The 12,913-nt window shown below is 35.1% G+C and overlaps 1 protein-coding gene across 2 annotated transcripts in view; it reads right to left on the reverse strand.

The window, feature by feature from the left end:
* Nucleotides 1-11,678, reverse strand: part of LOC110018270 (coronatine-insensitive protein homolog 1b) — a 35,978-nt gene extending 24,300 nt beyond the window's left edge. For both annotated transcript variants that reach the window (XM_020715540.1, XM_020715539.1), the window contains exon 1: nt 10,788-11,678. In XM_020715540.1, coding sequence (XP_020571199.1) covers nt 10,788-11,281 — 494 coding nt within the window. In that variant the 5' untranslated portion in view covers nt 11,282-11,678. The remainder of the gene's footprint in view (nt 1-10,787) is intronic.
* Nucleotides 11,679-12,913: the final 1,235 nt, after the last annotated feature.

Raw genomic sequence — 12,913 nt, forward strand, 5'->3', positions numbered from 1 at the left:
AGAAGTTAAGAGTAGTTGATATAAAAAGGCCTTAACTCTATCTTATGTGTGACATGTCAGATTCTATAATAAAAAATGTGAAAGGGATGATATATTAACAAAAGAAACAGTGATAATGACTTCCCATTTTATAATGTAACATGCTCTTGCAAAGATAAAATAAAAATAGAACTCTCTTTTTTAATTAATCTTAGTTTAGCCCATTTCACAATTATTAATCTCACCCAAAGAATGTTTTCTTTTCTCAAGTAATTAGCATTTTTAGCAAGATTAAGCTCTAAATCATGTTATACCAAACAAAGACAGAGATATCAAATAACAAAATTATTTTTAAAAAGCTTTCTTAAACTATTGAAGGAAAAGAATAGTTAATTGTAGTTTGGTAACCTCTCGAATTAAGGGCCCGTTTGGGGCAGCTTATTTGAAAACGCCGCCTCACCGTTTGGAAAATACGTTTCGGCAGATTATACAAAATCGCGATTGGGTTTTTACACTAAACGCGAGGTTGCGTTTCAAGATAAATTGTTTATATTGATAAACATAAGCTGCCCCAAACACACCCCTAATGGCGCTATTCTTGACCCTATAGCTTCTAAGGGCATGATAAATGGAAAGCTTCATATATGATTTATGGTGTTGGTTCCTTGCAATTATAAAATCTAACTTAAATTGTTAGTGCGGTCATGTTTCTCTTATTATTTAAAAAAATACAACAATTTATTTTATCAATTCACTCTAAGACAAATAAAATAAGAAAGACAGTGGTAGACCTAGGGTGACTTGGGCATATTGTATCAAAAATGATCTTAATTTTTCAGAAGTAAATGAAAATATGACACTAACTAGGACGCAATGGAGAAAAAATATTCATGTAGCCGACCCCACTTAGTGGGATAAAGGTTTTGTTGTTGTTGTTGCCGTCCTCTGAGAGAAATAAAATCAATCCTCAGCAAGGTGAATATTATGCATTAAAGCATATTGATTTTATTTTTATTTGGAAGAAGCACAGAATATATGAGAAAATACTCAAGAAAATACTAAATTATGAGACATTGGTGAGAATATATAAATTACAATGAAAGATATTAAAATACTTGAAATTTCTTCTCCCTCTTGAAACTATATTTTTTTAGATGAAGATGATTAATCTCCAAGCATCATGGATATACTCATATAGTAATAATTGTTTGATTATTTTAAAGAGGGCATTGGTGTTATTCTATTTAAAAATTTGAGATTTTATAAGCTTGATATGGGCAAAACATGTAACAATTGACAACGAATGCTAATTATAAAATATTGTTAACAAATGATAACTGTCACATATGATAAGCATTTCTTTTGTTATTAATATTACTAGTATTATGCGGGTCATTGCTAAATACACCACTATTTAGCGAAAATACTAAAAATTACATATTTATATTAATAATTTATAAAATATAACATTACATTTCTAGCATGTTACAACCTACTATTTACAGATATACCATTTAGGCTTTATAGAGAGGTCCACTCGAACATCAACAATCTTAATGTGCTTGTGGACTATAACAATAATGTCATCTGTCAATCATGAATCACTAGCACACTCAACCCAACCTATAGTTAAATACATCTATGAAAATGAATTGCACCCATGCTTATACTAAAATTAAACAAATAGGGTGTGCCTAAATTGCACACGAACCAAATGAGAATGTGTGGGAAACAACAATTTAGGCAGCAACTAAGAAAGACTAACATCAACACTGTTAATATCCTTGTGGACTATAACATTAATGTCATTTGTCAATCATGAATCACTAGCACACTCAACCCAACCTAGTTAGATAGGTTTAAGATAATGAATTGCACCTAACCCAAGTAATCATGCTGACAGTATAATTAAACAAAGAAGGCATGCCTAAATTGCACGTGAACCAAACAAGAATGTTTGGGTAGCAACAATGCTAATAAGAAAGACTAACATCAACACTGTTAATGTACTTGTGTAACATTAATGTCATTTGTCAATCATGAATCATTGGCACACTCAATCCGACCTATTTAAATACACCTAAGATAATGAATTGCACCTAACCCAAGTAATCATGCTTATATTATAATTAAGCAAATAGGGCATGCCTAAACTGCACGGAAACCAAATGATAATGTGTGGGTAGAAACAATTTACGCAGCAAGTTGAGCATAACTCGCACTTCTATTTACAAGTTATGTTTCAATCATATATAACAAATTACAAAAATATGAGCACTACAATACAAACTTCAGAAACACGTCCACAGTAACATATAGCATGAGACTCATGCCAATATGAAGTATGAAGCCTGTTGATTGTATCAATTTTACTCTATATGGTAGAAAAGAATTTTCTATGATCTGAACTCATAACCGCTAGATAATATCATTTATATCAAACGATAAACATGATATAAAATTCACAAATAATTTTATTTATTCCAAATCATCCTATTTGACTAGCACATCACATGTATAAAAGTGCAACAAATAGTTAGATAGTTTAAACGACAAATAGAAATGAAAACATAATTTTGTAATCACCTTGCAACAGTAATTCACACATTTGTATAAAAATCAACAATTTATCATAAAGCAATTTTTTAGAACATATAGCACCCAATAGAACCGCATAAAAATTTTGAAGTGAAAAGTATGATAACAAAAGAGAAAAGGCATAAAAGGATACTAGGCAAGCAAGACGAAAACTAAGGGGGTGTATAGTTTATTGCCATCTCAATCATACGCCATGTTATAAAGAGATGTCATTTGTTTTGTGTGTCAATATCTTTAAATAGCATATTCATAACTATTTGTTATGTCTTAATTCAATCACATCAAGTTTTAAATACAAGAGCAACAAACCGAACACAGCATGTGACAGATTGCATTGACATCTAAGAATATTAAGATTTGAATAACACTTATATTTAAATAGCATTAAACCAACACATCCCTAAATACCCAGACAAAGAGCACTAGATCTATTATACCTTACAAATAGTTTATTAGTTAAGACACTGTGCTGAAAGTGTGTTAATATTTTTACATTTATGATGCAAAAGATTTAAATAATGAACAATGTTTAATATTAGGCAATGAGAAATGAGCCAGTGTTCAAGACGGATGAAAAAACCAATGGGGCGCATACCTTATGGGGCCCAGCTGAGGTGTGTGCCCTATTTTTGATGAGGTGCAGCCTCAATTCTATTCGGAAGAGACATAAGCTTCAAATGGCTTTGTTTCTTTTATTTTATAAAACTAAAACTTTAAATTAATTTATAAATCCAATGGTTCATTTTAACCCAAACCTATATCTCTAATATATAAAAAACACTATAACAAAGAGAGCACACTCATGCACCCACAGTAGAAAGCCACACATGAGAGCCATCCCAACCCTCCTACTGCATCGGCACAGCTTCTCCACCATCTCTACTCTTATTGTTGATAAGCCACATCCTAATTTTTTTTCCTTTTAAGGCATTTTCTCTTTCTTTATTCACTATTTTTGTATTATTTGATCATTTGCATCTATTCTTCATCTAAAATGAGGGCTTTTCTATTTTGAATAAAGATTTCAAGTTCTGATTATTTTCAAATGGCTAGAAATACTAAAGGAATTCAATAAATACTAAAAAAGATCATTCATGAAAGTATGATATTCAAATTTAAATTAGATGAAGCTAGAAAACCTACATTTATTTAAAATGCCACTACTATTATAAAGTGGTTAAATATGCTAGAAAAATAATAAAAGCGCATCTTTCTAGTTTTCATAAGAATGTTGCATCACGTAACAAAGTACTTATAAAAGTAAAGAAGAAATTATTGACAACATAAATAAAGTGACAATATCAAAGCTTTTAGCATAGCGACAATTTGAGACAAACTTTAATAGTAGCTCCTATTATGGTTGCAGCCTGGTGGAAAAAAAATACTTCCCTTTGCTGCAAATGCACAAAATATAAAAAGAAGCCCTATAGATCAACAAACAATGAAGGCAAAGGATGAAAAGAACCAAAAAAAAGCAAGAGAAGCTAGCAAACACATTTGTATGGAAATTGAAAGATTCTTCTTTGAGAACGTAATTCCATATGACCTGGCAACTTCCCTACTTATGCCAACATGATCCATTTTTGTTAGAATAGAACCCAAGGCAACACTTATTGATGCTACGAGAGGGTATAAATACCCATTAAAATATATGCTAGCAAGGAAACAAATAAAACCAGAATAATTAAATAAATGAAAGAAAATAAAAGCAAATAAAAGTAATTAATACAGAATTCTATGTTAATAAATAATATAATACGCTAATACTCTTCTTCAAGTTGAAACATAGATGTTAGTCTTGTTCAACATGGATTTGAACTCATCAAACAGTGGCCGAGAAAGATTCTTTGTGAGAATGTATGTCAGTTGGTCACTAGATAACACAATCAAAACACAAATTTCTTGAACTCGAGCTTTTTCTTAATGAAGTGAAAATCAATCTCAACATACTTGGTACGATCATGTTGAACAGGGTTGTGAGCAATGCTTATGACAGTCTTATTATCACAGAACAACTGTAGGGGAGCGAAGACTGTCATACATAGTTCGTGGAGAATGATGTATAACCAGAGAGCTTCACAAATCCCCAGAGACATGGATCGAAATTTGAGTTACGCACTGCTTCTAGCAACTACAGACTGCTTCTTACTTTTCCACGTGACCAGGCTTCCCCACACAAATGAACTATACCCAAAGTTGATCACCAATCATGGACAGACCAAACTCAATCCGCGTCTGTGTAAACTGCAATAGAACGAGAAGAGTAGCCGGAAAAAAAAAACAAACATGAGCCCGGTGTCCCATTTAAATAATGAAGAATTCGGTAGACAACTTGGATGCGGTGCTCAGGGAAATCATGCATGAATTGACTGATTAACCTAATTATGTGGCATATGTTAGGGCGTGTATGAGTAAAGTATATGAGTTTCCCCATAAGACGTTGGTAGTAAGTTTTGTTTACAAGAATTGCATTAAGAACAACAAGAACTTTTTCATTAGAATTCATTAGGACAGCTACTGGTTTGCACATGAGAAGATTGTTATCTGTCAAAAGATCAATCAAATATTGTGACAGACAAATATCCTAAGATGACCGAACAACTTCCATGCCTAAGAAGTACCAGAGAGATCTTAAGTCCTTCATTTCAAAGAAAGCAGCAAGCATGTCTTTCAAAAACTCCAATGTTGATAAATCATCACCTTTTTCAAACAATATTGTCAACATAAACAATAAAGATAGCTACCTAGCCACTAGAGGAATGCCAGAGGAAAAGAGTGTGGTCCGATTAATTCTGAGTAAATCCATGACCTATCACCACCTTTGTAAACTTCCCAAACCATGCCCGTGGCAATTGCTTCAATCCGTGGAGAGATTTTTGCAGTCTACATGCTAGGCCCCGAGAGGTTGTGGAATCAATGCCTAGAGGAAAAACAGTGAATATCTTCTTTGTAAGATCGTCATTCAGGAAGGCATTCATGACATCAAGCCGAAATAATGGTCAATCCATATTCACTACAACGGATAAGAGAACCAGAATTGTGTTTAATTTAGCATTTGGAGCAAATGGCTTCTTATAGTCAACTCCATAAGTAACATTTGGCGACCAACAGTGTCTTGTTGCATTCAAAGGATCCATCAAATTTAAACTTGATACTAAAAATTCATCGGCATCCCAATGTTTTCGTTACCAGAGAAAAACCAACAATGTCCCAAATATGTTTCTGTTGAAGAGCATTCATCTCCTCCCTGACGGCAGCTTTCCATACTGGATTTATTAAGGCAGCAACCTCAATAGTAGATGGAAGTTGTTGATTGGCCAGGGCCATAGCAAATGCTCTGTAGGTTGGTGATAATCTGAAAAGAGAGATATAGTTTGTCATGGGATAGAGAGAGTCATTATGATTGCATACCTTACTAGAGGAGTTGACTTCCTCATTTGGAGTAGGAACAGTGATTGGGATGTTGTCAAGAGGGGATTCAGGGTCCAGTAAGGGGTTAGCATGCTCCAGAGTAGGTGCATCAAAACGAGTAAGACGGGTGTGGACACAGAGAGTGGAAGGATGTGCCATTGAAACCAAAGGGACAGAGGACTCCTTAGTGGTAGGAGAAGTTGGTGGAACCACAGAAACAGAGGGTTCCTCGATAATAGGTGACGTGGGGGGAACATTCATAGGAGTAGAGTAGGGAACAGTGTCCAAGAACTCAAGCTCCTCATCACTAGAGGGGAGTAAGGAAAGTAGGGAACACTTTCAAAAAAATGACATCAGAACTTACATAGACCTTATTTGTGATAGGATCAAAACACGGATACCTCTTATGAGTGACAAAGTATCCGAGGAAAACACATTTTATAGACTTTAGATCAAGTTTACTCCAAGTTGGGACTGTGTTCCGAACAAAGACTGTGCACCAAAAAATTTTGCGATCTAAAGTAAAGAAGACTTGATTGTTAGAAAAACAAGATCTTAAGACAGCTAAAAAGATACGGAAGTTATGAATTTTTTTGGAAACTCTATTTATAAAATAAGTTGCGATAAAAACTACATTCCAGATTGTTTTGAAATATTATAGTGAAATATAATGGAGCGAGAAAATCGAAAAGATGTCGGTTTTTTCTCTTGACTATCCCATTTTGTTGAGAAGTATCGATACACGAGCTATGATGGAGGATGTCCTTACTTACCAAGAATTCTCCTAATATATAATTAAAAAATTCACAACCGTTATCAGCCCGAAAGACTTGAATAGGACTTTTGAATTTGGTCATGTGTGAAAGTTTATTAAAGTGACAGCAGTTTCAGATTTATCTTTTTAAATATAGACTCATATCATTTAAGTGTGGTCATCAATCAAAGTAAGGAACTACCGTTTATTGGTGTAACTAGGAGTGCGAGATGATCCTCATAAAGTGGTGTGAATAAGATAGAAAGTAGCAGAAGGTGTGTAATTATGGGGTGGATAAGAAATACGGTAATGTTAGCTAATTAACAGGTATCATGTTTAAAATTAGAAAGATTTTTATCAGTAAACATCATACAACTATTTTAGATATTGGAAACTAGGATGACCAAAGTGAAAATGTAACAAAATAATAGAGCATTCAGTGAACTGAGATAAACTGTAACTGCTATGTAGTCTCCTTATTCACCATGATTTCCTCATAAAAGAAGTAGAGTCTGTCAACCCACTTAGCAGTTTCAATCATGCTCCCCAAATTAAGATTCTGAAAGACACAAACAATGAAAGAAAAATGAGCAACACAATCAATGTCATATGTGATAGATAAAATGTTATATCTCAAAAGAGGTACATGCAATACAAATTCTAAAGTTAAACATGTTTAAACAACAAATCCTTTACCAACATTGAAACTTTGGGAACCGTCAGCAATTTTAATAGTATCTCTTCCTGAACAAGGATAGTATGTTGAGAAGGCTTGAGAGCTTCCATTCATGTGATATGTGGCACCAAAATCAATGATTCATTGGTACCTTGACGAACGTGAGAAGTCGACAGCCCGACAGAGAGCAGACTTGATCCAAGTAGCTTGATTAAGTGCTCCATTTAACTTTTAGGAGAATTAGAGAAATCTGGATTGTTTTGGGTAGAGGCCAGCAATATTGTGTTGGATTCAGATGTCATAGGAAGACCCTTGGCAGTGGAAGATTTGGTTGAAGGTTTGGAAGAAAATTTTCCATGGAGCTTCCAGCATTTATCACGAGTGTGGTTGGGTTTACAGTATAAATCATAAGTGGAGTGACCAGTCTGGGTTGAGCACAATTAGAGACCCAGGTGAACGATTCGACAAACGGAGTGGAAGTACCGAGCATGATAAGTCTCCGGCTCTCTTCATGACAAATCTCAGTGAAAGCAACGCGAGTAAAAGGAAGAGATGTGCCAAGGATACGACCCCGGACTTTGTCAATATCTTTGTTGAGGCCCGCCAGAAATTGTAACATATGGTCCTTTTATACAATTTTTTGGAAAAGAGGCGGATCAGCCGGAGATTCCCAAGTGTAGTCATAATACAGGTTGCATCCATCCATAACGCAACTAAATCATTGTAGTACTAGGTCATGGTCCTCGATCCTTGTTTTGGTTCACGGATTTTCTTAAATACCTCATAGAGTTGGTTGGAATTCAATATATTTGAGTAGATATCACAGACTGTCGTCCAGAGGGCACTAGCAAAAAGAAGAAACATATATATCAGCCAATAGAAGTTTTCATGGAGTTGATCAGCCACGACATAACCATGAAATTCTCCAATTCCCAGGCTCCATATGCTAGGTCAACATTTGTAGGTTCACAAATCACACAAGTAAGATGACCGAATTTCTCACGTTCTTTGATGAACAAGGACACAGATTGGGATAGGAAAAAGTTATTGTCGTTCAACAAATGAGTTGAGATCAAGAAATTCATGTCGGTCTGCACGAGAGCAAGATTTGTAGTCAATCTTCTGCTGGAGTCAAGAACGCCTTCTGAGGGTGATTCATTGAAGGAATCAGTCATAATTCCGACTGAGCAAAAAAATATGTTGTTGAGGTTCTGAGTAGTCAATCTATTCCGGTAGAATCACGACAAATAGATACAAAACAGATAGCAGTAACTGCAGAAATTGAGGGATCCTTAAGCAGAAGAAGCCTGCAATCTAACGAAACCTCTAGGATTGCGAACAATCTACAAAATAAGAGTGAACAACTACAAACAAGAAGAAACCTGTTGTATGTTCGTAGAAACCTGTTGTTCCTAGCGAAACAGAAAGGAGCGGAATAAAAGCAGACAGGGAAAAACCTATTGTCTGGAATCCCTGTTGTTCCCAGTGGAAAGAGAGTAGGCATGACGAAAACTTTTGGAATTCTTGTTGTTCGCTAGACCTGACATAAGAGGCTACCAGTTAGGTTGTGGTGGCGGCGGCTGCTGAAACCGGACTAGGAGGCCGGGGGCTGCTAGATTTAGGGTTGAACTCTGATCACATGTTAGAATAGAACCCAAGGTAATACTTATTGATGCAAAGAAGGGGTATAAATATCCATTACAGGATACACTAGTCAGGAAACAAATAAAACCAGGATAAAGGAATAAATGAAAGAAAATAAAAGCAAATAATGTCATTAATACAAAATTTTGTATTAATAAATATTCTAATATTCTAATAATTTTATATATTTTTATGGTTGAGGCAATAAACCTCCTTCCATTAATAAGTTGAGGTCTTAGACATTGAAGGGAGACCAAAAAGAAGAACAAAGATGGACATCAAGAAAATCAAGAGAGCCTGGTCATAAACTAAAGTTACAAGCATGTCTAATGATAAAAAATAAAATAAAAGTTAATCGATAGTTTAATAAGCAATCCCTATAACATTATATTTCAGAAATCTATGAAGCATCAAATCAAATGAAGTAGAGCACATTTTCAAACAAATAAGTAAAATTGTAAAGGATATTGGAGAGCATCTAATGATCAAAATGATCACTAACAATGTAAGTGCTTATAACATTGAGAAATAAATTGATGAAGGAAAAAATGTATTTACTAGACTCCATATATCACACATTATATCAATTTAATCCTTAAGAAAATGAATAGTTGCCTTGGCTTAAAAATATCCTGATTAAAGGTAAAAATATTAGTAATTTTAATTATAGTCATAATTGAGTCTCATCAACGACTAAGCTCTCTGAGAAAGAGTTCACTAGAACTACATATACTAGATTTGTTATGGTGTACTTAACTTTTTAAAGTGTATACTATGATAACTCTACTTTCCAAAAATTAGTTGGTAGTAGATTACAACTCTTGAATTACAAAGATTTACAATCAATGAACTCAATCTTACATGCTCATAATCATGGTGTGAGTGAAATTGGATTAAAGGACAATCTCTACAAATACTCATGATTGGACCAACATTCTGTCTTCTCACCATGAAATTCGCTTATTTCACATTCACCTATCAAATTGGCAATGTATCGCAAAATTGCAGCAAAAATTACAAAAAACTAAGCAACGAGAAACAAATCAAAGCAAAGAATTAGAATTTAACCAGGTCTCAAAATTATATTACCAAAAGATATGTTGCATAGCAAGCATAACGATCACATTTTACTGCCACTCAATGATGCGCACCTTGAGAAAAATGATTTTCATAGTAAAATGCAAAACAGAACTTAAAACTATAGGTGCCCTTTTCCCCTGTTTTTCCAATTCACCCACTTGTGTTTTAGGTTAGACACCGTGGGGCAAGCTAAAGAGTGGTTCCAAAATGAGCAAAAAATAAAGACAAAAAATCTAGTCACATAGAAATAGAGAACGAAAAAGAAGCCATCATCCTTCGACTAGAATAATTACGCAGCGTTCAACTGAAATTCTGCTAATGCACACAGACCTCTTTTAGACAAAGAAACCTCCTAAAAATTTTCATTGAAAAAGGACTATCGGAAGACTTTCTCATCAAATGACACCCTAAAGCACCATACTTTTTCTTCACAAATCCACCAGTCTGAAGGTCAGTCTTAAAAAAATATTTGCAACCAGACAGAGAAGAACAAAAAGCTCAAAAAACCAGTATTCAAATATGTCCAGGGATTTGAAAGTGCCGATAACTAGAAGAGCAAAAAAATTGATATTATTAAAAAAAATTTAAATACAATCGTGACGTGCAAGTGGTAAAAAAATGGAACAATTAGCTAATTTGAAGTACCTGCAAGAGCTGGCAATCCTAGTAAGACCATCAGTCGAGAATCCGGAACACTTATCCAATTTCAAAGACTGTAGCACATGGCCGCGAGCACGAACCAGGACATCAATATCCGCATCTGTTACGATCATTCGACGAAGGTGGAGTGCTTTCAGGCACACAAAATCCTCCGAGGCGATTTCATAGATCCAAGGCCCAGCATATCCTCCCCAGTCCTCGGGTATGATATTAAAAAACATGGCCGCCCGGGGCTTCCCCTTGAGCTTGAGCGACTCCAACCTGGGGAACCTCTCCCGAAGCCTCTGCGGAGTAGTTGAGTAACAGATAGCGATCGTCACATGCTTCCTCGTGAGACAATCGCATCGATACCACTTCTTGCAAACCAGCGAGATGGCCCCCCTATCGCAAGCTTCGTCGATGTATCCCATCACGCATTCAAGAGCCAAATCCGATATACCAAAGCTCAAAGCTCTAGGCAGGTGGTTCCGATCCTTCATCTCCGATCCACTCCACTAGAGTGTCTCACAGCCACAGAATTCAAGCAGATTCGCAAACAAAGCTCAGTTCCTACGCCGTAAAACCGACATTAAAACAGAGCCTAACAACTTATCCAATCACCAAATCCATCAAGTGACATGTTGGGGGAAGAGATCCCCGAACTTCAAGTAGTACGACTGCTTTCATTCATATCCGGACGGCGCGAGGAGACGGCGTTTCGGCTGCGCCGTCAAACTGTCCGAAAACCCAGAGAAGAACATCAGATTGCAGCCGACCACAGAGCTCAACGGCTGCAAAGACAAAGGGGAAGTCACAACCGCTAACCCTAGATCGAGCTGCGCAAACCTTTCCCACTTCCTTCGTTTGTTTCTCTAGTTGTCCAGGGATTATATCTTTCACTCTTATTTATTTCTCCCAACACCCATTTCCGAACCTCCTACGTGGCAGTTTTTAAGAGTACGGTGCCTGCAGGTGCATAAGAAAAGCAGTGGGAAAACAGTATCTACTTCACATAAAAGGCGTCAAAGTGTGTGTATTAATATATAGTTTGTTATCTGTTGCAGATTCGAAATTTTACAATGCTTTCTGTTGCTGGAGGATGCCCTGGTTCATGGCCCTGCTGTTATTTGCACCGAAAAGTTGACTACGAATTTGCACTCGTGTGATCGCCTGAAGTGAAGGAGGTCACGGTTTTGTCTTATCAACGGGTAGGACCTGCAGCTGAGGTAATGTTGCAGTACACGTCAGCGAGTACATGTTTTTGGTCGCTTTCGTAGGTGGAATTCCTGCCGTTCAGTGAGTTGAGGATACGGTGCACTCCAGTTGGATTTCAATGAGAAGTTATTCATAGAAGCTTCCATTTATTTTGTTAGTTTTTTTTTCTTAATTATGTTAAAATAGACATTAAATTAAGCAATTTATTTTGAGCGTAATATATTTACATTTTAAATTATTTTATTTATTTTAAATCAAGTACTAAAATTCTTCTAAATAGCATTGAAATTCTAAATACAAGTTCAAAAAAAATACATATATAGAAATAAAATAACAAATAACAAATAAAACAGCTAATATGTCCATATAAGTTTATGTTCATTTGTCTCTTTATTTATCATCATCAAATATTTTAAAATAAATACAGCAAAACAAAAATAACTCATAATATTTTAGATTCACATCGTTTATGTGTCTTTTTTATAACTGATGAGTTAACTGTCGGAAAAGTGACACGTCAGTCGTTTTTTGTGTGATCGTCTTAAGTTGTCGATTATGTGTCGGTAAAATGTCAATCACAATGTCAACAAACAAGTTTAGAACCATCGCAAGACAGACGATAAGCTGTCAAAAGCTTGTAGTATAAGGAAAAAATACTTTTTTTTCTTTAGTATTTATATTACTATGCCTACTATCACAATGTTCAATATACAATTTCAAGCATTTAATGAAATAACATAGTTGTCAAATAGTAAATTATCCAATTAAATAATGAAATAAATAAAATATATTTACTGTAAAAAATGTACATCACTATTCACAGAAAAAATACAAGTTCAAATGTAGATAAATATAAAAAAAAAGAAAAAAGCCCTTCTTAATCAACCTACTCTAACTCCTTAACCTCATTCTCATCG

Source organism: Phalaenopsis equestris, unplaced genomic scaffold (assembly GCF_001263595.1).
Source record: "Phalaenopsis equestris unplaced genomic scaffold, ASM126359v1 Scaffold000006, whole genome shotgun sequence".
Lineage (NCBI taxonomy): Eukaryota > Viridiplantae > Streptophyta > Magnoliopsida > Asparagales > Orchidaceae > Phalaenopsis > Phalaenopsis equestris.